At 33.5% G+C, this 27510-nt stretch overlaps 1 protein-coding gene across 1 annotated transcript; it reads right to left on the reverse strand.

Annotated features, from left to right (window-relative positions):
• Window positions 1-12599: 12599 nt before the first annotated feature.
• Window positions 12600-16413, reverse strand: LOC135133548 (neprilysin-11-like). Its single transcript, XM_064062002.1, has 9 exons — window positions 16028-16413; window positions 14807-15977; window positions 14605-14762; window positions 14258-14557; window positions 13983-14212; window positions 13480-13938; window positions 13369-13433; window positions 12925-13323; window positions 12600-12877 (listed from the first exon to the last, which is right to left on the reverse strand). Exons 1-9 carry the CDS (start codon window positions 16220-16222, stop codon window positions 12648-12650), a joined length of 3207 nt encoding a protein of 1068 aa, XP_063918072.1. The 5' UTR covers window positions 16223-16413; the 3' UTR covers window positions 12600-12647.
• Between the last annotated feature and the right edge of the window lie 11097 nt (window positions 16414-27510).

Raw genomic sequence — 27510 nt, forward strand, 5'->3', positions numbered from 1 at the left:
TTAAGGGAAGACAAGGGTGCAAATCTCGTACGATTTTTCCCAGAAACGATCGGACGATACGGCCTATAAAAGCGAAGACACCCCACAAACAAACAAACAACAAGATAGCGTTCTGCACTAACTCAGCCGGCTGTCGATGAACCAAAGATAAGCCGAAAATTGCGCGGAGGTTCATCGATTCAATCGGAGGGTGGCTGTGGGGCATTGTGTCGGCGGAGGGTTAAAGAAAGTGGATTAAAGATGCATGCAGGGACTGGTCATTTTGTGATTGTTTCGGGTGTAGTGTGTTTAAAATAGTGGACAACTTGAAGCAAACAAAACTGACGCTGTTACGATAGTTTTATACTGAAATTTTTAAATTTGTGAATAGTTTGACACATTTTGCTTCAAAATACAATAGAATAGGAAAATATGGGAACAAATTTGTTCTAATTCGGAAGAATAAATTTTGTTCCTTAGTTTTTTCGCTACATTTTGTTTGCATCATTTCAGTTTCTTGTTATTTTATTCCATTCTCTCCTATAACATTATCTCTCAGTCCAAGTCATGTTGAATAATTTTTTGTCTGTTTCAATATTTCCATTTTCCTAATTCTCCTCTTTGTTATCATCATCTTTCTGAATAAAACTTGTTTATTTCCTCTTCAGTTTTTCACAAATCTTTCAATAGTTAAACGAATAAAATAAATTAATTGTCTCTAAAGCACTAGGGACAGAAGTATTAAAAAAATAAAATACTACGAGCCTTCAAGGCACTAAAAATAAAATTCTAGGAGAACCCAAGATTATTTCAACTCCTGCAAAAAATAAAATACTACGATTCGAATAGATTATTCAATTTTGCAAAAAACAAAAACACCTGGTGGTTCTAAAGTTATTTCAATTTCTTCAAAAAATAAAACAATATGGGTTTCAAGATTCGTTCAACTATTTCAATCGGTAATACAAGAAAAACTTGCAAGATTCTTTCAACTTTAGCAAAATAAAACACTTCGAAACCCCAAGATTCTTTTAATTTCTTAAAAAAGAACAAAACACCAGGGACTCCGAAGATTCTTTCAATTTCTTCAAAATATAAAACACTTGAGCCTCCATGATCTTTTCAAATTCTACACAAACTAAAATACTAGATATCCCGCAAGATTCTTTCAGCTTCTTCAAAAATAAAACACTATTAGTCTCCATGATTCCTTCAACTTCTGCAAAAAATAAAACACTATTAGTCTCCATGATTCCTTCAACTTCTGCATAAAATAAAACACTAGGAAATCCCAAGATTCTTTTTCAAAAAGAAAACACTAGGGATTCCAAGATTCCTTAAACTTATTGAAAAAATAAAAACTAAAAACACAAGATACTTTCAACTTCTTCAAAAGATAAAACAAAACGAACCCCTAAGCTTCATTTAATTTCTTTAAAATATAAAACACCAAGCATTTCAAAGATTCTTTCAATTTCTTCAAAAAATAAAACACCTGGGATCCCAAGATTCTTTCTTCAAAACTAAAACACTAGATACCTCCAAGATTATTCGACTCTTGCAAAGAATAAAACACTAGGAAGTCCCAAGATTCTTTCAACTACTTCAAAAAATTAAACACTAGGAACCCTCGAAGTTCTTCTTGTTTCTTCGAAAAATAAAACACCAGACACCCTCAAGATTCTTTCTTCTCAAATAAATACTAGATTCCTTAAACTTCTTGAAAAATAAAACACTAGGTGCCACCCAGATACTTTCAAATTCTTTAAAAAATAAAACAATTCGAACCACCAAAATTGTTTTAATTCCTTTAAAATATAAAACACCAGACACCTCGAAGACTCTTTCAACTCCGTCAAAAAATAAAACATTAGGGACCTCTAAGGTTCTTACTTCAAAACTAAAACACTAAGGTTATTTCAACTTCTGCAAAAAATAAAACACTAGGAATCCCCGAGGTTATTTTTATTTCTTCAAAAAGTAAAAGACCTGGAACCCCCAAGATTCTTGCTTCAAAAATAAAACACTAGGAGCCCTAAGATTCTTTAAACTTCTACAAAAAATTAAGGTTCTTTTTGTTTTTTGAAAAAGTAAAACACCAAGAACCCCCAAGATTCTTTCTTCAAAAATAAAACACTAGAGGTCCTAAGATACCTTAACCTTCTTGAAAAAATAAAACACTAGTTGTCCCCGAAATACTTTCAACTTCTTCAAAAATAAAACACTAAGGACCCCCAAGATTATTTCAACTTCTCCAAAAAATAAAACACCTGGGATCCCCAAGATTCTTTCTTCAAAACTAAAGCACTAGGTACCTCCAACATTATTTCAATTTCTTCAAAAAAAATAAAACACTAGGAATCCCCAAGATTCTTTTTGTTTCTTCCAAAAGTAAAACACCAGGAATCCCCAAAATTCTTTCGTAAAAATAAAACACTAAAGGTCGTAAGATTCCTTAAACTTCCTAAAAAATAAAACACTACGAGCGATTAAAATTCTTTTAGATTCTTCTAAATATAAAACACTAGGGGCCCCTAAGATTCTTCAAACTTGTTTAAAAATAAAACACTTGGTGGCTCTAAGATTCTTTCAACTTCTTCAAAAACTAAAACACTAGGGACCCCCAAAATTATTTCAACTTCTCCAAAAAATAAAACATCAGGAACCCCAAAGATTCTTTCTTTAAAACTAAAACACTAAGTATATCCAAGATTATTTCAACTTCTGCAAAGAATAAAACACCAGAGGGTCCCAAGATTCTATCAAACTTCTTCAAAAAATAAAACACTAGGAACTCCCGAGGTTCTTTTTATTTCTTCAAAAAGTTAAACACCAGAAACCTGTAAGATTCTTTCTTCAAAAATAAAACACTAGGAGTCCTAAAATTCCTTAAACTTTTGCAAAAAATAAAACACTAGGAAAACCCAAGATTCTTTCAACTACTTCAAAAAATAAAACACTAGGAATCGCCAAGGTTCTTTTTGTTTCTTGAAAAAGTAAAACACCAAGAACCCCCAAGATTCTTTCTTCAAAAATAAAACACTAGGGGTTTTAAAATTCCATAAACTTCTTGAAAAATAAACCACTACCAGCCATTAAAATTCTTCTTCAAAAAATAAAACACTAGGAATCCCCGAAGTTATTTTTCTTTCTTCAAAAAGTAAAAGACACTAGGAAATCCCAAGATTCTTTCAACTTCTTCAAAAAAAAAAAACACTAGGAATCCCCAGAGTTCTTTTTGTTTCTTGAAAAATTAAAACACAACGAAGCCCCAAGATTCTTTCTTTCAAAAATAAAACACTAGGGGCTTTAAGATTCCTTAAACTTCTTAAAAGATAAAACACTACCAGCGATTAAAATTCTTTTAGCTTCTTCAAAATATAAAGCACTAGGGGCCCCTAAGATTTTTCAAACTTGTTTAAAAATAAAACACTTGGTGGCTCTAAGATTCTTTCAACTTCTTCAAAAACTAAAACACTAAGGACCCCCAAAGATTCTTTCTTCAAAAATAAAACACCAGGGATCCTAAGATTCCTTAAACTTCTTGAAAAAATGAAACACTAGGTGTCCCCGAAATACTTTCAACTTCTTCAATAAATAAAAAAATACGAATCCGCAAGTTTCTTTTAATTTTTTAATTCCTTTAAAATATAAAACACCAAGTATTTCAAAGATTCTTTCAACTTCTTCAAAAAATAAAACAATAGGGACCCCCAAGATTATTTCAACTTTTCCAAAAAGGTAAAACACCAGGGACTTCGAATATTCTTTCTTTAAAACTAAAACACTAGGTACCTCCAAGAATAATTCAACTCTTTCAAAGAATAAAACACTAGGAAGTCCCAAAATTCTTTCAACTTCTGCAAAAAATTAAACACTCGAGGCTCGAGGTCCTTTTTGTTTCTTCAAAAAGTAAAACACCGGCAACCCCCAAAATTCTTTCTTAAAAAATATAATACTAGGGGTCCTAGGATTCCTTAAACTTCTTGAAAAATAAAACACTAGGTGCCTCCAAGAAACTTTCAACTTCTTCAAAAACTAAAACACTAGGGACCCCCAAAATTCTTTCCTTAAAACCAAAACACTAAGTATCTCCAAGATTATTTCAACTTCTACAAACAATAAAACATAAGAAAGTGCAAGGTTCTTTCAGTTTCTTCAAAAAATAAAACACTAGATGCCCCCGAAATACTTTCAACTTCTTCAAAAATTAAAAAAATAGGGGTCCCCAAAATTCTTTCAATTTCTTTAAAATATAAAACACCAAGTACCTCGAAGATTCTTTCAACTTCTCTAAAAAATAAAACACTAGGAACTTTCAAGATTATTTCAACTTCTCCAAAATGTAAAACACCATGAACCCCTAGATTCTTTCTTCAAAAATAAAACAAAACGAGCCCCCAAGATTTTTTAAATTTCTTTAAAATATAAAACACGAAGTACCTCAAAGATTCTTTCAACTTTTTCAAAAAATTAAACACTAGGGACCACCAGGATAATTTCAACTTCTCTAAAAAATAAAACACCTAGGACCACGAAGATTCTTTCATTAAACTAAAACACTTGTAAATTATTTCAACTTCTGCAAACAATAAAACACTAGGAACACTTGAGGATTTATTTATTTTTTTTAAGAGTAAAACAACAGAAACCCCAAAAATTTTTTTCTTCAAAAATAAAACACTAGGGGTCCTAAGATGCCTTAAGCTTCTTAAGAAAATAAAAACAAGTTTCGTTCAACTTCTTCAAAAAATAAAACACCAGGAATCCCCAGACTCTTTCAAGTTCGTCAAGAAACAAACACAACAGGAACTCCTAAGGACCTTCAACTTCTTCAAAATACAAAACACTAAGGGTTTCAAGATTCATTCCATTTTTTCAAAAGATAATATAAGAGAAGCTTCCGAGATTCTGTGATATTTTTCAAAAAATTAAATATTAGATGCACCCAAAGTTCCCGAAGCCTCTGCAAAAATTAAATAATAGAAGTTCCTTAAATTGTTTCAGTTGTTTGAAAAAATTAAACAGCACGAAAAATTGAAATTTTTACTTAATTTCAAGAAACTCCTCTGTAGAATAACATGCTTTATTTTATATATGATCGTTTTCCGGGTTGGGACCGTGTCAATTGAGTTTTTGGGCTCAACTCTTCAGAAGAGTTTCGCCTCTGGCCCTCTGGTATGGTTGACATACTGAGTTACCGCGCTCTTTTGCCTTATTCCTAATTTCTCAACCCTGCTCCTGAAGATGCCACTTACGAAAGTGTGCGAAACGTTGATTCCAATTGACGGTCCCAACCCGGAAAACGATCATATATTGACTCCGACCGTGGAAGCCTTCTAAATTATGTTTTATTCTACTTTAGAATCATAATCTTGTTTATAAGCACCCAAGTGCGGGCATAAATTGACGTTTATGGCCCAAATCATTCAAAAATTGCTAAGCAACGAAACCACAAAAAAAGGGTAGAAAAAGTCTGCATTTCCTGTTTACATGTTACGTAATGTTAAAGGAAAAATATATTACAACTGTCAATAGTTGTCTTTCACACATAAGCGTTTTTATCTACTCGAATGGATAAAGTAGAAATAACTGTATCAGACACAATCAATATTTATCAACTATTTGCAGTGAATGAACTATTAAATTTTAGTCTGCTCTGTTAGAATTTCCAAGGAGATTGCTGTATCTTATGTTATTTCACCCACTTTAAAGATAATCTCTTCAAGTGAAAACTTTGTAGATAATTTCCGCGCCATCAGTCTCCCAGCATCTGGCTGGTAAGTGCAAACATGTCCCGAAAAAAATTGATTTTCAATTACGGAAAGCAACCGTTTAAACGTAGCGATCCGTCTCGATTGCCACCCCAATCGCCCCAACCCTCGTCGCCAGCGCCGCTATGAATGACTGAATTCACCTTCCCAATCAACCATCCAAACCAGTTCCAATCAGTCGGCCTCAATCGCGTCTTGTGTTTTATGAAGTTATAAACACTGATTGTGGTAGTTCGGCCTAGGAGGGTGCATCTCCACATTTTCATAAGAGCGGCGAGCCGGAAACGGCAGCCGAAAGAATGGCACTATAATTTGTACCACGTCATTTTGGCGTTGGCGAAGGGGTGAGAGTATCTCGAGCACGCATCTTGAGATTTAAATTCGCGGTGGCGCATCTTTATGAATAATTCATCGGCAAACATAGCAATATACAGATATCGATGGCGGCGGCCCGGGAAACTGATGGGATATTAATTAACTGGGGTTTATACAGAGGCTGTACCACTATTAATCACTTACCGCAACTTAATCTCAACACTTGTCGGCTTAATGTGTCAACATCTTGGGGTAGCGGACGCGGGAAAAATTCCACGTCTTATTTTGGCGGGATGGAGGCCGCCGGAAAACCGGATTAAAATGGATGGAGTTTTTGCCGCACATAAATTATTTATTCGTGTCGTAATCGTCAACCTGGATCAGGATGGAAATTGCACTTTGGGGTAAAAGGATGCGAAATGCTTGAGGATGGAGAATGGCGTGTTTCTTTTTACTCTTTTCGGGTTTTAATTTATTGTTCTAGAAATATTAACCTTTCGTATATCTGATTGAGACTAAAACAAGTTGTTTTTTCAATTGTCAATTTTTTAAATAATAATAACTACTTTTTTAGTCCCAAAGGACCCCCGAGGTTTCCATTTCTAAAACCTCCCTCTATCAAAATTTGCTTGACTCCAGCATCTGTCAACGTTATTCATCTCCATGGGCCGTGACCAGGAGATGTATAAATTTATCTAGAAGAAAAAGATGTTTGATGTAAAATTGTGGACATACTTACTCTTCAAGAATTTCGTAGGGTTAAAACACTAAAGTTATTACCGCATTTTATGTTTTTACAATTTTAAATCTCACAGAAATACTGCCGTTTTCACTCTTAATGATTCCTTATCAATAAAAAGCAAACTGCGTTCAGAATTAAAAAATAAAGCACCAAGGACCCCCAAGATTCCTTCAACTCCTGCAAAAAATAAAACGCTAGGAGTCGCCAAAATTCTTGCTACATCTTTTCCAAAAAAAAAAAAACACTGAAGCTCTTCAAGATTCTCAACCTTTGCAAAAACTAAAACATTTAGAGCAGCCAAGATTCTTTCAACTTTTTCAAAAAAGACACTGGAAGCCTTCAAAGTTCGTTCACGTTGAGCTTTTTTCAAAAATTAAACATTAGAAACCCGAAAGATTTTTTCAAATTTTTCAAAAAATGAAACACTAAGAATCGCTAAAATTCTTTCAAATTCTTCAAAAAAACACTGAAGGCCCCCAAGATTCGTTCACGTTCAGTTTTGTAAAAAATTAAGTAAGACATTATTACTAGAAGCCTTCAAGATTCTTTCAACTTCTGCAAAAAATAAAACACTTGAGGAACCATGATCCTTTACAATTCTTCAAAAATAAAACACTAGAAGCCTCTAAGATTCTTCAGAATTTTTCAGAAAATAAAACACTGGAGGTTTTCAAGATTCGTTCATCTTCAACTTTTTCAAAAACTAAAACATTAAGAGCAGCCAAAATTCTTTCAAATTTAAAAAAATATATAACAGCAAGTGCCTCCAAGATTCTTCATGAAACTCATTCAAAAAATAAAACACCAGGTGCTTCCAAGATTATTTCAATTTCTTTAAAAAAGACACTGGAATTCCCCAAGATTAGTCCACGTTCAACTTTTTCAAAAACTAAGTAAAACATTAAGACTAGGAGCCCCCAAAATTCTATTAACTTCTTTAAAAAATAAAACACTTGAGGTACCGTAATCCTCTCTTCAACTTCTTCAAAAAATAAAACCGTAGAGATTCCAAGATTTTTTCAACTACTTCAAATAATAAAAACAACTTTTTCAAAACCTAAAATATTACGAGCGCCAAGATTCTTTCAATTTCTTCAAAGAATAAAACACTACGAACCCCAAAGATTCTTTCAACTTCTTCAAAAAATAATACACTACGCACCTTCAAAATTCTTTAAGCTTTTTTCAAAAATAAAACTCTAGGAGACCCAAAAATTCTTTGAACTTCTGCAAAAAATAAAACATTAGGAGCTCCCAAGATTCTTTCAACTTCAACAAAAAATAAAACACTTGGTAGCCCTAAGATTATTTCAACTTCTTCAAAAAATAAATACTCAAACGCCCCACAGTTCCTTTCAATTTCTTCAAAAAATAATGCACTAAAATAAAAGTGTTTCAAGATTCGTTCAACTATTTCAAAAAAATCTTCAGTTCTTTCAGTTTATTCAAAAAATAAAACACTAGATTTTCCTAAATTCTTTCAACTTCTACAAAAAAATAAACACCAACTAAGATTCTTTCAACTTGTTTTTAAACAATCTTTTAAGAACATTGAAGACCCTCACGATTCGTTCATGTTCAATATTTTCAAATAAAACACTAGGAGTGCCCGAAATTATTTCAAATTGTTCAAAAAATAAAACACTACCAACCTCCAAGATGATTTCGTTCAACTCCTTCGAAAGATGAAACACTTGGAGCTCGATGGCCCTTCCAACTTATTCAAAAAATAAAACACGAGATATCTCCAAAAAAAAAATAATTTCTGCAAAAAATAAAACACAAGGAGCCCCCAGAATTTTTCTTTCAACTTCTAAAAAAAAATTAGGACAGCTTGAAATTATTTCAAATTCTTCAAAATATAAAACACTGCGAGCCACCAAGATTATTTCCTACAACTTCTTCAAAAAATAAAACACTTGGAGCTCCACGATCCTTCCAACTCCTTCAAAAAATAACACTAGATATCGCCAAAATTTTGTAACTTCTGCAAAAAAAAACACTAGGAGTTTCTAAAATACACTAGAAATCCCCAAGACTTTTTCAACATCTGCAAAAAAAAGCGCTAAAGATTTCTTCCACGTTCAAATTTTCAAAAACTGAAATATTAAAAGCTCCAAAGATTCTTTCAACTTTTTCAAAATATGAAACATTAGGAGCGCCTAAGATTCTTTCAACTTCAAAAAAAATCCTGGAAGCCCCAAAAATTCATTTACGTTCAATTTTTGCAAAAACTAAAATATTAGAAGCCCCTAAGATTCTTTCGACTTCTCCAAAAAGTAAAACATTAGGAGCCCCTAAGATTCTTTCAACTTCTTCAGAAAATAAAGCACTAGGCGCCCCCAAGATTATTTCTTTCAACTTGTTCAAAAAATAAAACACTATAAACATCCGAGATTCTTTCAACTTCTAGAGAAAAACACTAGATTCCCCCAAAAGCCGTTCGCGTTCAATTTTTGCAAAGAGTAAAACATAAGACTTCCGAAGATTCTTTCAACTTCTTCAAAAAATAAAACACTTGGTCTCCATGATGCTTTGGTCTTCTTCAAAAACTAAAATACTACGAGTAGATATCCCAAAGATTCTATCAACTTCTGCAAAAAAAAACTTTAAGAGGCCCTAAGATTCTTTCAAATTCTTCAGAAAATAAAGCAATAGGAGCCTCCAAGATTATTTCGTTCAACTTTTTCGAAAGATGAAACACTTGGAGCTCAATGGTCCTTCCAACTTATTCAAAAAATAAAACACTAGATATCACCAAAAAAAATTTAATTTCTGCAAAAAATAAAACACTAGAAAACCCCAGAATTTTTCTTTCAACTTCTAAAAAAAAATTAGGAGAGCTTGAAATTATTTCAAATTCTTGAAAATATAAAACACTGCGAGCCACCAAGATTATTTCCTACAACTTCTTCAAAAAATAAAACACTTGGAGCCCCATGATCCTTCCAACTTCTTCAAAAAATAACACTAGATATCGCCAAAATTTTGTAACTTCTGCAAAAAAAAACACTAGGAGTTCATAAAATACACTAGAAATCCCCAAGACTTTTTCAACATCTGCAAAAAAAAGCACTAAAGAATTCGTCCACGTTCAAATTTTCAAAAACTGAAATATTAAAAGCTCCAAAAATTCTTTCAACTTCTTTAAAATATGAAACATTAGGAGCGCCTAAGATTCTTTCAACTTCTAAAAAAAAATCCTGGAGGCCCCAAAAATTCATTAACGTTCAATTTTTTAAAAAACTAAAATATTAGAAGCCCCTAAGGTTCTTTCGACTTCTCCAAAAAGTAAAACATTAGGAGCCCCTAAGATTCTTTCAACTTCTTCAGAAAATAAAACACTAGGCGCCCCCAAGATTATTTCTTTCAACTTGTTCAAAAAATAAAACACTAGAAATATCCGAGATTCTTTCAACTTCTAGAGAAAAACACTAGATTCCCCCAAAAGTCGTTCACATTCAATTTTTGCAAAGAGTAAAACATTAGACGCCCGAAGATTCTTTCAACTTCTTCAAAAAATAACACTAGATATCGCCAAAATTTTGTAACTTCTGCAAAAAAAAACCACTAGGGGTTTATAAAATACACTAGAAATCGCCAAGACTTTTTCAACATCTGCAAAAAAAAGCACTAAAGAATTCGTCGACGTTCAAATTTTCAAAAACTGAAATATTAAAAGCTCCAAAGATTCTTTCAACTTCTTCAAAATATGCAACATTAAGAGTGCCTAAGATTCTTTCAACTTCTACAAAAAAAATCCTGGAGGCCCCAAAAATTCATTCACGTTCAATTTTTGCAAAAACTAAAACATTAGAAGCCCGAAGATTCGTTCAACTTCTTCAAAAAATAAAACACTTGGGCCCCATGGTCCTTCAACTTCTTCAAAAACTAAAATACTAGATAACCCCAAGATTCTAGCAACTTCTGCAAAACGAAACATTGGGAGCCTCTAAGATTCTTTCAACTCCTTCAGAAAATAAAGCACTAGGAACTTCCAAGATTATTTCTTTCCACTTCTTCAAAAAATAAAACACTAGAAATCCTCGAGACTCTTTCAACTTCTTCAAAAAAACACTGGAGCCCCAAGATTTAATCATGTTCAGTTTTTTAAAAAACTAAAACACTACAAGCCCCAATATTCTTCAAAAAATAAAACACTTGGGCCTCCATGATCCTTTGAACTGCTTCAAACTAAAATACTAGATATCTCAAAGATTCTAGCAACTTCTGCAAAAAAAAACTTTAGGAGCCCCTAAGGTTCTTTCAAATTCTTCAAAAAATAAAGCACTGGAGCCCCCAAGATTATTTCTTTCAACTCCTTCAAAAAAAAAAAAAAAAAACACTAGAAAAAAAATTCGTTCACCTTCAATTTTTGCAAAAACTAAAACATTAGAAGCCCGAAGATTCTTCAAACTTCTTCAAAAAATAAAACACTAGAAATCCTCAAGTCTCTTTAAACTTCTGCAAAAAATGAAACATTTGAAGACCTTAAGATTCTTTCAACTTCTTCAAAAAAACACTGGAGGCCCCAAGATTCGATCATGCTCAATATTTTTCAAAAATTAAAACATAAAAGCCCCGAAGATCCTCTCAAATTCTTCAAAAAATCAAACACTAGCGGCCACATGATCCTTTCAACATTTTCAAAAAATAAAACACTAGAAGTCCTTTAAATTCTTTCAAGTTTTTCAAAAAATTAAACACTAGGAAAAATTGAAATTTTTACTTTTAATACTTTTATTACGTATTGTCATTATTAAATTATTATTAAAGAAACAGGGTAATTAAAAATTATTTACAAGAAATTCCTCTACGAAATCAAGTGCTTTATTTATTAGACAATGTATCATCATCTTAAGGATAATTTTGAGCTCGAATTTTCTATCGCGTGATCAGCAGAGATGACTAAGTTCGAAAGTTTGCAGCTGCCAGATTGACAGATTGTTGACATTTTTAAATTTACAAAATATATCCAAAACATAACCTAAATTTATCACGTCTTTCGTTATACCAACATAAACGCAAGAAAAATTCACTTTTTTATTTAAAAAGTAGTGCCAACATAATTTATTTATGTATATTTTATATTTAATCTGTGCCATGTTGTATCAAGAGTATAGCGATTCTAATTAGTCTAATTACAGAATAATAAAATTTATTTACTCGAAAATTCAGTGTTTTTCTATTTTTTAAATAACAAACTTTATACAAACCATTCACAAAAAATTGGTCTCACGTATTAGACAGAACTTCCCTCGCCCCCGAAGTACAAACAAAAAATTAAACATTAAAACAAAAATGAACAACTACAATAAATAAAGTGATAGTAAGTGAGTTCATAAATCCACAACAAATCTGTGTGTAGCAGTATTGGTAAATCTTTACCACTTCTACTTTCTCAGGTCGGATTATTAACGATTTCTGCTACGCTTGTAACATTATTCACTTTACTGCTGACCTCAGCAAATTCTTACACACTCAGAGTGATACGTACACATTTTTACCGGGAAGCTTCCAGAAAATCGCAGTCGTTTAACACGTTCATGTTTACATTTTTATCTTATTTATCGTCTCAGATTAAGTAACAATATTTAATTTTTTACTCCCAACTCGATACAGTTTGTTAATTTACATTTTAGCAGCATAAATCACGCTGTATTTTCGTGGCAATAAACTGAAAAACGGGTAGTAGAAACACGCCGCCATCTAGCGAGCGACGTCGACTCAAAGCTCCGCGGAAAGCTCCCTGAAAGCACTGATTACCACGATCAATAAATACATCAAAATCGTACTTAGTATGTTTTTATTAATTACGCTACAAACACACAACACAATTAACCCTGATACACATCATCTCCCCCTTCATAGTCATCTTCATATACCTCCAAAAACGGAAACTGTAACTTTTGGGAGAAGTCCATACCGGAGCCCACCCCACACCCGAATTTCGAAACAAACTGCTGCGAATTGCCTATGATGTTTTCAACACGTAACACCGCCGGCAGATGGCGCTCTTCAAAAACTTGCAACATGAAGTCCAACATAGAGGTCTTCTTGCACATTTCTGAAAATTAGACGTTATCACAGAAATCAGAAATCCAACCAAATCACCTTGGGCTATCGCTATAAAGAAAACTTTCTCTCTAGCGTAGTCTGAGGATATCCAGGGCAGAAGATCTGCATCTGGGGCGAAGTTCACCGAGTCGTAAATTATTCGAAAAGCGGTGTTGTCGACAATCCTCTCATTGATAGATAAAGACCCGTTTAAAGCAAAACTGATGTTCTTGTCGTTGAAGATCCGCGGACTGGAGTAGTCCATGAGGGTCTTCATGGTTTCCACGAACTCAGTGTAGGAGGATTTGGAGGTCGAAGTGAGGGTGATTCCGTAGGTCATACCAGTCGGGTCAAAATGGCGGGCCAGTTGGCGCGCTATGGCAAACCCAGCACGGGTTTTGACCATGTAGTCTGGGAGTCCGGTGGGGGTTTTTCGCATCAGACCCAACGGAACGACTGGAAGGAGAGTGTAAGCGCGGAAAAAATAACCTGGGGACTTACCAATCATGGGGTTGGCGTAGAATGTTAAAGGTTTGACATCCAAAGGGTCTAAGAAGTAGGAAAATCTGCAAAAACCAGACAGTTGAGAAGTTTCAAACAACTTCGACTCACATGGTGTTGGCAGAAATGGGCGTGCCCGCTGTGGAATACACCATCCGTTTATAATTCTCCAACAAATTAATTAAGTTCGTCGGGTAATCATCCGTGACGTTTAACTCTTGGTAGTTTTTAGCCAAAGAAGCGCTATCCAGAGGGGTAAAAGTAACCAGATTTAAATTGTTGCACTTCTTGACTATCGCCACTTTCGTGTTTTCGTCGATCCATTTAGCACCATTGAGAGACTTGCAAAAATTTAGTTTCAACTCCTCGAACAACTTTTTGAGTTTGTTGTTGTCGACGGTTTGCTGGTGGGTGGAAATCGTGTTTTGGACGAAGTACGTCCACACGTCTGGAAGCAGCTTCTTGGACACGTCCATACAGAAGCTGGGTCGTTTGAACTTCTCCTTAGGCAGGACGGTATTAACGAACAAGTCGTAGGCGTGGATTGCCAGGAAGACGTTGTTTAGCACCCTATAATTAAAATTTAGGTAGGTTTCAACACGAGTTAAACTTACTTCGGGCTTTTACGAATTTTTTCAACTTTGGTTGGGTTGAAGAGTTTGCGAAAATAGTCGGCGAAATAGACTTGGACTAAAGTGTTGTCTTGGATCTGGTGACCCGTGAGTGTTTGGAAAAGTCGCTTCCAGTCGAGGAGACCAAAGTGTTTTTGCAAGTCCACGATCCGCCTCATTTCGTACTTTTTGTTCATGAAGGATTTCAAAATGGCTCCGGAATCCAGCAGGTCCTGAAAGTTTTAAATTAAAAAAATTCCAATAAAGTTACTAGTTACCTTAAGGGTGTCCAAAACTTCGAATTCTATGTTCATTTTTGTATTTGTGGTTTCTTTGAGTGAATCGTTAGGACTCAGACTGGAAAAAGCTTTCAATTCTCTGAGCACGTTGCCAACTGAGTCCACGTAAGGACCGTAGTCACCCTGACACCCTTCATACGATGAGTACACATCCGTTAGACTGATTTGGTCTTCAAGCACGAGCGACTCTTGTTTCCGAAGACACAGTTTCTTCAGTAAGGACAACTCAGACCAGTCTTCCAAAGCCGCACGTAGAAAACTTTGATGAGGCAAATTCAACTACAACAAAGAGATGAAAAATCACCCAAATTCCACCTTCAACAAACCTGGAGGATCAAATTCGAAGATTGCTTATCCACGTCAATTCCAACATCAAACAACGGCATCGATTGACGCAGCACTAGCGAAGACACCAACTCAGTTAGATCTATCTCCGCTGACTCATTGAAGTGGAACTGACCCACCTCATCCAGCAACTCCTCAACTAAAACCACCTTATTACCTTGTCACACTACAAAATCTACTTACGTTTCTCCATCCGACTCCTATAGTCATACTTATCTTCATACCCCAAACAACTCTGGTAAAACTGGTTAAAATCTAGCACAAACTTTGCAGACGAATCATTAACTTTACTCAGTTGTTCCTCCAGAAGGTTCAACTCTTGCGAAGATTCCTCTTCAGGGTGGTAACTCCGCCCGCACGCAAACTCGTAGAAGTCCTCGCAGGGTTCCGCCGAGTGGTTCATCATACTCAGGATGCGTGAAGACGCGGCTTTGCAAGTAGGGGTCTGACAAACCGGGTTGAACGATCTTAGTAACGGAGACGAAGTAAAAGTTTCCGTTTTGACCGCGATGGGTTCAGTGAAGTCATCCGGGTCGGACTCCATGACGAAGATCTCCGTTGTGGTCGTAGATGTAGATGGTTGCGACGCGTTGGCTCGAGGGGTTGTGGTTAGAACCAGCGACAACTTTTCCGGGATTTCAGTGGCTTCAGTTAAGTCTTCTGGGTCGGATTCCATGACTGAGACTTGTGTCTGAGTGGTGGGTTCTTCTGCTTCACTAGTTGAAACGTCGTGGTCTTCATTTTGTTGTTCTTGTTCAGTCGTGCTTTCTTCACCTTCGGTCGTCGAAGTGATTAGAAGTTTGATTTTTGCAAACAAAGTTGATTCTTCTGTGGTGGTTTCTTCTTGTGCTTCATCCGTGGTAGTTGCATTTATGACGCTTTTAAAACCGTCGTCGTCTTCGTTTTGTTGCTCGAAATGTGAATCAACTGTGGTGGAAATCGCTTCAGCTTCTTGTTCAGTTGTCGAAGACACCTGGTCTTTCGTTCCCGGTTCTTCTGAACTTTCATCTATGTCATCTGTTGTTGTAACTTTCGCATATTCGATTCTTCCTTGATTGGCTTCAGTCGTGGATCCCTTTTCTTCGTCAACTTTTCTAGAACTAGAAGTGTGTCGTTCGCTTTGTGTCGTAGCGTCGACTTTTTCTTCGCTTTCCGGTTCAGTCACTTCTTCAATATCTTTTTTCGGGAAGACGTCTCTGTTTCCTTGTGTCGTTTTATCTTCCTCGAAACGACGCGTCGCTTCTGCTTCTTTCACGATTTTCTGCGTCGTCGTCTCTTCATACACCCGTATTTTCTCGTGCGTCTGATTCCTCCGTCCTTCATTTCTTCCACTATCTTCAACCACGTGGTCTCCCTAGTCAAACCCTACATTCAGCCCTTGATACACAAAATTTCAAAACCTACCCTGTGTGCTGACGATTCTCCTCCGTGGTTCGACTCCGGTTTGGCTTTTCTGCCACCCCAGTTGATTGAAGCCAACAGAACGATTAAACAAATGCACAAAAAAATCAATAAGGCACATATGAAGGATCTGTAGGAGGTGTCCTTTCTTTGTGGACTGGGGGCGTCTTCACCTACTGCATAGGAACCTTTCGTCATTTTGGACCGATATGCACTGAAAGGTCCAATCTAATTTCGGTGGAATAACGAGCTTTCTAATCTTAATAGGAAGGAAACGGTCTTATCCGTTCTAACCACCGTTGTGTTATCAACCACAAATTTTTTCCATCTTGGGTTTTAGGTTTGTGTTTTCTTCATTTTTATGCAAATTGAGTGACTTTGGAAGATAAAGTTTTTAATAATTTTTGTAAATTGCGATATTGATTGTGATGATTTGATTGGGTTTTCCGGGCGTTTTTACTTAAATGAACAAAATCGAAACTGTTAACACTGAACTGAGTGGCACTGGACAAAAATTGAAGAAAATATTTAAGTTGGAAGTTTTTATGGATTCTTGTGGCTCTAAGAACAAAAGCATCTTCTGTTTGTTGAAAAGGCAAAAATTTGTCAGAAATAGGAGTGATTTCAGCTACAAAAAATTACGTATACATGAATTAATTCTATAACAAAATTTTCTATTTTGCTGAATTTAAATAATACAAGTTCTAGAAAAAGGCAAAATTTCAGCCCGCCCACCCGCCCTGTCTCAATTGTGATGATTATTTTTATTCGTCGTGAGCCAAGAAGGCGGAGCTTAACTGCAAAATACTTATTTCGCTACGAAAAATTAAAGCCCCACCCATACCTGCCTTGATCTAAATAGTAATGAACTTGTCGTTCGTTAGCAGATCTAGGGGCGGGGTCTAATTCAAAAACCATATTTTCTTACAAAAATTTACCATTTTAAACGTGTTTTAAGTTTCTAAGAATAAAAAAATAAAAAGTCATTCTTGTTAAATCAGCACAGGTATGGGTGGGGCTTAATTTTTGGCTTGTTTTTTTTAGTATACACAGTATTCTGTGAACAATACAATACTCAAAAACATATTTTTACTTCCCGAGCGTAAGCAAAGGAAGTATTGTAATCGAGTCCGTCGGCCGACTCTCTACTTTTACGTTTTCTCGATCTTTCATGACCCCTAGAAGACGAAGAAATAGGTCTCCCATTTCCGTCTGTCTGTCCGTCTGTCCGTCTGTCCGTCTGTCCGTCCGTCTGTCCGTCTGTCCGTCTGTCCGTCTGTTGTCACGGATTTTTATTAGACAGATAATCTCCGAAAGTACTCGACCGATTGTTGTGAAATTTTGTACTTATATTAAGAATATCATGTAGATGGTAAAACGCTAACCAAAATTTGTCGAATCATCCCCACCACTAAAGCGATGACGTCACTTCAAAATTGTACATAGTAAATGGGTTTTCAATTGTATAAAATAGCATAGTCCTACACATGTAGTTTACAACTCTGAATCGACTTTTCACCCGAAACGTCCAGATTTTTGGAAAAAAAATCAAAATTATAAAACAACATTTTGAAATTTAATTTTTAATCTGCTAACCAGAATGCTTTGAAATGTTGCAGATGTTTTAAGGCTATAAAGAGCATCATAAATCTTTAGTCAAAAAATATTTGCTTATCCCCTCCAAAAACTTGATGACGTCAGCTCAAAAGTTTGTGGAATAAATCATATCTAAAATGTACAAAATATGATGAGTCTGTACTTGTAATTTATCACTCCATTCATATTTTTTGGATTTGCATATACAGGGTGACTCAAAAAAATTAATGAATGCGTAAATATATTTTATTGATTTATACAGGAACTACAAAACGGAATGCTCTGACATCTTGCAGACGTTTTAAGGTTATAAAGAGCATAATAAATGTTTAGTCAAAATATATTTGCTTATCCCCTCCAAAAACTTGATGACGTCAGCTCGAAAATTTGCCGAATAAATCATATCTAAAATGTACATAATATGATGAGTTTGTACTTGTGATCTATCACTCCATTCACATTTTTTGGATTTGCATATACAGGGTGACTAAAAAAAATTAATGAATACGTAAATTTATTTTATTGATTTATTCAGGAACTACAAAACCGAATTCTTTGAAATCCACTGCGAAAAAAAAAACATAATAGGCATGACTCCGTTTCCGACAGCGAGGGAAGTACTGTCTAAACTCTTTAGACCAATTTTTTATTTCTTGTAGAGAAATAAGGAATTTGCAATTAAACTCCGTCCCCTCGACTTACGACAAACAGAAAAAAATCATTAGAATTGAGACAGGGTGGGTGGGCGGGGTTTATATTTTGCTTTTTTTTTCTTAATATACATAGTATTCTTTAAATAACATGACACTCAAAAATATGTTTTTAATTTCTTGTAAAAAAAAGTATTTTGCAATTAAGCTCCGCTCCCTTGGTTCAGGGTGGATAAAAAAAGTCGTCACAATTGAGACAGGGCGGGTGGGCGGGCTTACATTTTGCCTTTTTGTTTTAATATGTGTAGACTTCTTTTGATAACATGAAACTTAAAACGTTTAAAATACTGTAATAAATTATGATTATTATTATTATTATTACAATGAAAAATTTGTATAAAGAAATATCGATTTTGCAATTAGACTCCACCCTGTAATTGCAAAATCCATATTTCCTTGCAAAAATGTACCATCTTCTAAGTTTCTTGTTGTGAAAAAATGGCTATGCATATTAAGAATAAAAAGGACAAAATATTAGCCCCGCCCACCCACCCTATCTCAATTCTGATGATTTTTTTCTATTCATCGTAAGCCGAGGGGGCGGAGCTTAATTGCAAATTCCTCATTTCTCTACAAGAAATAAAAATAGTATATTAAAGAACGAGTTATATAAAGGATGAGTGCCACAATGGCCTTATGAACGAGTATTTTAAATTTGCGTTTTTTTAAATCTGGGGAATTTTGTCGTGGTTGGTGATGGGTTGGTCTGACACGAACCACGTAATATTTGAAGTTCGAATTTTCACAACAACAACTGTAATTCGAATTAATTCGAGTTTTTGTAAGTTAAAATGTCTTGTGAAGAAGTTAGTGAAGTCCTTACGCCTCCCGAAATACGGGAAATTTTAATTTGACATTTGCCACTGACATTCACCTGACATTTCTCGTCATGGCTACCAATCTTACCGATCTAAATTACACCAGATCTATTTCAGAACCCCTTTCGGCTACTAACGAACCGCTTTGACGTCATTTGGGTACTTAAATAGCTCTAGAAAATCAAAAAATGTATATATACTAAAAAATAAGCCAAAAATTAAGCCCCACCCATACCTACCCTGATCTAAACAGTAATGACTTTTCATTCGTTGGCAGATATAGGGACAGAGCCTAATTGCAAAATCCACATTTCCTTACAAAAATTTACCATTTTAAGCGTGTTTTAGGTTTCTAAGAATAAAAAAATCACCACAATTGAGATGGGGTGGGTGGGCGGGGCTTATATTTTGCCTTTTTGTTTTAATATGTGCAGACTTCTTTTCACAAAATGAAACTTAAAATATATTTAAAATAGAAAATTTGTACAAGGAAATATCGATTTTGCTATTAGTCTTCGCTCCATGATTGTAAAATCCATACTTCCTTGCAAAAATGTATTATTTTAAATTTCTTGATGTGAAAAGATGGATATGTATATTAAGACAAAAAAAAAGCCGAAATAGAAACCCCGCCCACCCACCCTATCCCATTTCTGATGATTTTTTTTATTCATCGTAAGCCGAGGAGTGGAGCCTAATTGCAAAATCCATATTTTCTTACAAACATTTACCATTTTAAATGTGTTTTAATTTTCTAATATTTTGTCTTTTGTTCTTAATTTACGTAGTATTCTTTGAACAATACGATACTCAAAAACATGTTTTTAATTTCTGGTAAAGAAATAAGTATTTTGCAGTTAAGCTCCGCCCTCTTGGTTCACGGCGAATAAAAAAAATCGTCACAATTGAGATAGGGCGGGTGGGCGGGCTTACATTTTGCCTTTTTGTTTTAATATGTGTAGACTTCTTTTGATAACATGAAACTTAAAACGTCTAAATACTGTAATAAATTATGATTATTATTATTATTACAATGAAAAATTTGTATAAAGAAATATCGATTTTGCAATTAGACTCCACCCTATAATTGCAAAATCCATATTTCCTTGCAAAAATGTACCATCTTCTAAGTTTCTTGTTGTGAAAAAATGGCTATGCATATTAAGAATAAAAAGGACAAAATATTAGCCCCGCCCACCCGCCCTATCTCAATTCTGATGATTTTTTTTTATTCGTCGTAAGCCGAGGGGGCGGAGCTTAATTGCAAATTCCTCATTTCTCTACAAGAAATAAAAATAGTATTAAAGAACGAGTTATATAAAGGATGAGTGCCACAATGGCCTTATGAATGAGTATTTTAAATTTGCGTTTTTTTAAATCTGGGGAATTTTGTCGTGGTTGGTGATGGGTTGGTCTGACACGAACCACGAAATATTTGAAGTTCGAATTTTCACAACAACAATTGTAATTCGCATCAATTCGAGTTTTTATAAGTTAAAATGTCTTGTGAAGAAGTTAGTGAAGTCCTTACGCCTCCCGAAAGACGGGAAATTTTAATTTGACATTTGCCACTGACATTCACCTGACATTTCTCGTCATGGCTACCAATCTTACCGATCTAAATTACACCAGATCTATTTCAGAACCCCTTTCGGCTACTAACGAACCGCTTTTACGTCATTTGGGTGCTTAAATAACTTTAGAAAATCAAAAAACGGACGCCGTAGAAAATATGTTTTTGAGTATCGTATTGTTCAAAGAATACTATGTATACTAAAAAATAAGCCAAAAATTAAGCCCCACCCATACCTGCCCTGATCTAAACAGTAATGACTTTTCATTCGTTGGCAGATCTAGGGGCAGAGCCTAATTGCAAAATCCATATTTCCTTACAAAAATTTACCATTTTAAACGTGTTTTAGGTTTCTAGAATAAAAAAAAAATCACCACAATTGAGATGGGGTGGGTGGGCGGGGCTTATATTTTGCCTTTTTGTTTTAATATGTGCAGACTTCTTTTCACAGAATAAAACTTAAAATATGTTTAAAATGGAAAATTTGTACAAGGAAATATCGATTTTACTATTAGTCTTCGCTCTATAATTGTAAAATCCATACTTCCTTGCAAAAATGTATAATTTTAAATTTCTTGATGTGAAAAGATGGATATGTATATTAAGACAAAAAGACGGAGCCTAATTGCAAAATCCATATTTCTTACAAAAATTTACCATTTTAAATGTGTTTTAATTTTCTAATATTTTGTCTTTTTTGTTCTTAATTTACGTAGTATTCTTTGAACAATACGATACTCAAAAACATGTTTTTAATTTCTGGTAAAGAAATAAGTATTTTGCAGTTGAGCTCCGCCCTCTTGGTTCACGGCGAATAAAAAAAATCATTTTGTCTTTGTGTTTTAATATGTGTAGACTTCTTTTCACAACACGAAACTTGAAATATGTTTAAAATTGAAAATTTGTATAAGGAAATATCGATTTTACAATGAGACTCCGCCCCATAATTGCAAAATCCATATTTCCTTGCAAAAATGTACCATTTTAACCATTTTCTAAGTTTCTTGTTGTGAAAAGATGGTTATGTCACAGTATATGTGATCTTTTTTTTTTCGTCATAAGCCGAGGAGCGGAGCTTAATTGTAAAATTTATTTTTTTAGGAAAAATTACCATGTGAAATATGTCCTTAAGTAATCGTGTTATATAGAGACAACTGAATGTGTTAATTAAAAAGAAAACCAAAAAAGAAGCCCCACGATTGAGATCGAGATGCATTTTTCATTCGTTGTCAGACCGAGGGGCGGAGCCTAATTGCAAAATCGATACTTTCTTATAAAAATTTACCATTTTAAACCTGTTTTAAGTTTCTAAGAATAAAAAAATTAAAAACCATTACTGTTTAGATCAGGGCAGGTATGGGTGGCCCTTAATTTTTGGCTTGTTTTTTTTAGTATACGTAGTATTCTTTCAACGATACGATACTCAAAAACAAATTTTTTATTTCTTGTAGATATGATATGTATATATTTTGCTTTTTTTTTTCTTAATATATATCGTATTTTTTGCACGACCCGATACTCAAAAACATATTTTTTTTAGTTTCTCGACGTTTTATTTTGCGATTTTTCAACTTTTGGAATCAAAAAAATGGGAGAGTTGCAAAATCATAAAACTGAATAATCAAAAATGAAAAAACGAAAAAGTATAAAAGGAAAATTTTAAAAAATCTAAACATTCGAAATTGAAGAAACGGAAAATTGAAAAACCGGATGATTAAAAATTGAACAATTTAAAAATTAAAAAAGTGCAAAATCGAAAAAACAAAATATTGTAAAAACGAAATATTTAAAATTAAAGTTCGGAAATCGGATAAATGAGAAAACCAAAAATCACAAAATTGAAAAATTAGAAAATTCGAAAACCGAGAAACTGGAGAATCAAAAATTGAGTAAACGAAAAATTATAAAATGAAGAAACAAAGAATTGTGATATAAAATTGAAGAAATGAAAATTAAAAAATCGAAAAATTAAAAACTGGGAAGTTGAAATATAGAAAAATAAACCATTATAAAATCGAAAAATTGCAAATTTAAAACACTGGAAAATCAAAAATGAAAAAATGGAAATAAAATTAAAACTCTGAAAAATTTAATCAATGGATATTAAGAATTTGAGAAAGGTTTTTTGAATTGTAATTTTTTGATTTTCGACTTTTTCGATTTTGCAATTTTTCATTTTTTGTTTAAAATTCGGAACATGAAAAATTGTGTAATTGGAAAATAGCAAAACCGTGAAGTTGAAAAAATTTAAACATTGAAAAATCGAGAAATTAAAAATCAAATTTTGAAAAATGGAGAAATTGGGAAAAGGAAAAATTGTAAAATTGAGAAACCGGAAAATTAAAAAATTCAAAAACTGAAAAAAAATTTAAAAACTGAAAAAAAAAATAAAAAACTGAAAAAAAATCACAAATTCATGGATTTAAGCCTGATTATTGTGAAATCGGAGAATAGCAAAACTATAAAGTTGAAAAATTTTAAAATCCAAAAATCGAGAAATTGAAAAATTAAGCATTGAAAAATCGAGAAATTAGAATTTTGAAACATGAAGAAAATGAAAAAAAATTTATAAAACTGAAACAGCGGAAAATTGAAAAATTCATAAATTAAAAACAAATGCGAAAATTAATAAATTTAAAAATTGGATTAATGTGAAACTGGAAAATTGCAATAAAACTTGATAAATCGAGAATAATTGAAAAATTTAAAATAGGAAAATACTAAATTTACGGAATTGAAAAATCAAAAAATCGAAAAATTACATGTCGAGAATTTGAAAAATTGGAAAATAGCAAAATCGTAAAATTTGGAAGTCGAAAAATTTTAAAATCGGCAAATTGAAAAATTAAGCATTGAAAAATCGAGAAATATAAAATCAAATTTTGAAAAATGAAGAAAATGGAAAAAGGAAAATTTGTAAAATTGAGAAATCGTAAAATTAATTGTGAAATTGAAAAATCGAAAAACTGATACATCATGAAACTGAAAAATCCAGTGACTGAAAAATCAAAGATTGAAAAATAGATATATTGAAAAATTAAAAATTTACAAAACGAAAAATTGATAAATCAAAAAATTGAAGTCAGACATTTAAAAATGGAAAAAAAATCGGACAAATTGTAAAATTGAAAAATCGAAAAATTAGGAAATGTGAAATTAAAAAATTGAACCATTCAACATCGAAAAATTAGAATAACCAAAAATTATAAATTCACAAACTGAAGAATCGAAGTGAAACCGGATAAATTAAAAAAAAAAAATCGAAATACCAAAAAATGTAAACAATTGAAAGTTGAGAAATCTGATAATTCCTAAATTGGAAACCTGGATAATTGGAAAATCGAAGAATTGAAAAATCCAGACATTATAAATTCGGAAAATAGATCTTAAATTTATTGTATAATTGAACCATCAGACATTGAAAAATAGAAACAAAAAAAGGAAAAATTGTAAAATCAAAATATTTGAAAAATCAAAAAAATGAAAAATTTCAAAATTAAACACTGAAATATAATTAGATTGGAATATTAGTTTCTCGATGTTTTATTTTTCGATTTTTCAACTTTTGGAATCAAAAAAATGGGAAAGTTGCAAAATTGTAAAACTGAATAATCAAAAATGAAAAAACAAAAAACTAAAAAACGAAAATTTAAAAAAAATCGAAACATGACATGAAGAACTTGAAAAATTGAAGAAACTAATAATTGAAAAATCGAAAGATTTTGAGAAACTTAAAAACCGAAAAATTCCAAAATCGAAAAAAACGAAATATGGACATTTTGTAAAATCGAAATATTGAAAATTAAAGTAATTAGAAATTCAAAAATTGGAAACTCTCATTTAAATAGCACATAAATAAATAAAATTGAAAAATTAAAATAATCGGGAAATTGGAAAATAAAAACCCCGAGTGGGCGGGGTTTTATATTTTACCTTTTTTTGTTAATATACATAGTATTCTTTGAAAAACACGATATTCATTTTTAGTTTCTTGTAAAGAAATAAGTATTTTGCAGTTAAGCTCCACCCCCTTCATTCACGGCGAATTAAAAAAATCATCACAATTGAGATAGGGCGGGTGGGCGGGCTTACATTTTGTCTTTTTGTTTTAATATGTGTAGACTTCTTTTGACAACATGAAACTTAAAACGCTTAAAATACTGTAATAAATTATGATTATTATTATTATTACAATGAAAAATTGGTATAAAGAAATATCGATTTTGCAATTAGACTCCACCCTGTAATTGCAAAATCCATATTTCGTTGCAAAAATGTACCATCTTCTAAGTTTCTTGTTGTGAAAAAATGGCTATGCATATTAAGAATAAAAAGGACAAAATATTTGCCCCGCCCACCCGCCCTATCTCAATTCTGATGATTTTTTCCTATTCGTCGTAAGCCGAGGGGGCGGAGCTTAATTGCAAATTCCTCATTTCTCTACAAGAAATAAAAATAGTATATTAAAGAACGAGTTATATAAAGGATGAGTACCACAATGGCCTTATGAACGAGTATTTTACATTTGCGTTTTTTTAAATCTGGGGAATTTTATCGTGGTTGGTGATGGGTTGGTCTGACACGAACCACGAAATATTTGAAGTTCGAATTTTCGCAACAACTGTAATTCGAATCAATTCGAGTTTTTGTAAGTTAAAATGTCTTGTGAAGAAGTTAGTGAAGTCCTTACGCCTCCCGAAATACGGGAAATTTTAATTTGACATTTGCCACTGACATTCACCTGACATTTCTCGTCATGGCTACCAATCTTACCGATCTAAATTACACCAGATCTATTTCAGAACCCCTTTCGGCTACTGACGAACCGCTTTGAGGTCATTTGGGTGCTTAAATAACTCTAGAAAATCAAAAAACGTGCGCGGTAGAAAATATGTTTTTGAGTATCGTATTGTTCAAAGAATACTATGTATACTAAAAAATAAGCCAAAACTTAAGCCCCACCCATACCTGCCCTGATCTAAACAGTAATGACTTTTCATTCGTTGGCAGATCTAGGAGCAGAGCCTAATTGCAAAATCCACATTTCCTTACAAAAATTTACCATTTTAAACGTGTTTTAGGTTTCTAAGAATTAAAAAATCACCACAATTGAGATGGGGTGGGTGGGCGGGGCTTATATTTTGCCTTTTTGTTTTAATATGTGCAGACTTCTTTTCACAAAATGAAACTTAAAATATATTTAAAATGGAAAATTTGTACAAGGAAATATCGATTTTGCTATTAGTCTTCGCTCCATAATTGTAAAATCCATACTTCCTTGCAAAAATGTATCATTTTAAATTTCTTGATGTGAAAAGATGGATATGTATATTACGACAAAAAAATGACAAAATAGAAACCCCGCCCACCCGCCCTATCTCATTTCTGATGATTTTTTTTTTATTCATCGTAAGCCGAGGGGCGGAGCCTAATTGCAAAATCCATATTTTCTTACAAAAATTTACAATTTTAAATGTGTTTTAATTTTCTAATATTTTGTCTTTTTTTTTTCTTAATTTACGTAGTATTCTTTGAACAATACGATACTCAAAAACATGCTCCGCCCTCTTGGTTTACGGCGAATAAAAAAATCATCACAATCGAGATAGGGCGGGTGGGCGGGCTGACATTTTGTCTTTGTGTTTTAATATGTGTAGACTTCTTTTCACAACACGAAACTTGAAATATGTTTAAAATTGAAAATTTGTATAAGGAAATATCGATTTTACAATGAGACTCCGCCCCATAATTGCAAAATCTATATTTCCTTGCAAAAATGTACCATTTTAACCATGTTCTAAGTTTCTTGTTGTGAAAAGATGGTTATGTCACCGTATATGTGATCTTATTTTTTATTCGTCATAAGCCGAGGAGCGGAGCTTAATTGTAAAATATTTATTTTTTTAGGAAAAATTACCATGTGAAATATGTCCTTAAGTAATCGTGTTATATAGAGAAAACTGAATGTATACTAAGTGCAAAAAAATCCGAACACCTTGAAAACGTCAATATTTTTAAATGAAATTTTATACACACATTGGTTGTTGTATAAGTAAGAAATGATGAACATATGAAGACAATTGAAGAACTTTTACGTCATTTTAATTTTTATTGTCCTGATTTGAGGTCTAGCAAGATGGGGCTGTTCTGTAAAATTTTGACGTTTTTCGGTATTCGATTTCGACAATTTACATTCCTTAAAAAGCCGTTAACATGCCCCCAGTGCGAAGACGTCTTCAGTATTCACAATTAGGTGATTTTGATAAGGGTCGAATAATAGGCATGCATGAAGCAATATTGTCCTTTAGAGGAATTGCATTTCGTGTTAACAGAGTTGTGTCTACAGTGACGGAATGTTGGTAGGCGTGAAGTCAAGACGGTAGAAGACACAGAGCTACAGGATCCGGGCGACCAAGAGCTACCACTGGGCGCCAAGACCATCGTCTGCGTTTGTTAGCTCTAAGAAACCGAAAGTCTACAACTCGGGCAATTGCCAACGAATGGTTTGCTGATGTTGTTAGACCTATAAACATGCGTTCCGTATACTACCGTATTAGATCTTTTGTTCTTAAAACTTACCACCCACACTTTGTTTTACCTTTAACACCTGCACATAAGCGTCAACGACTCGAATGGTGCAGGGAACGTAGTGGATGGGACAAGGAATGGAACACTGTTGCATTCAGTGACGAATTGCGCTTTTGTTTATCCATGCATGATGGCCGTATGTTAGTGAGAAGAAGACGTAGAGAAAGACGAAATCCTCAATTTGCTGTGGAAAGACATGTA

The sequence above is a fragment of the Zophobas morio genome, unplaced genomic scaffold, assembly GCF_036711695.1.
Source record: "Zophobas morio isolate AGI-343-1 ecotype UQ-CSIRO unplaced genomic scaffold, CSIRO_AGI_Zmor_V1 ptg000022l, whole genome shotgun sequence".
Lineage (NCBI taxonomy): Eukaryota > Metazoa > Arthropoda > Insecta > Coleoptera > Tenebrionidae > Zophobas > Zophobas morio.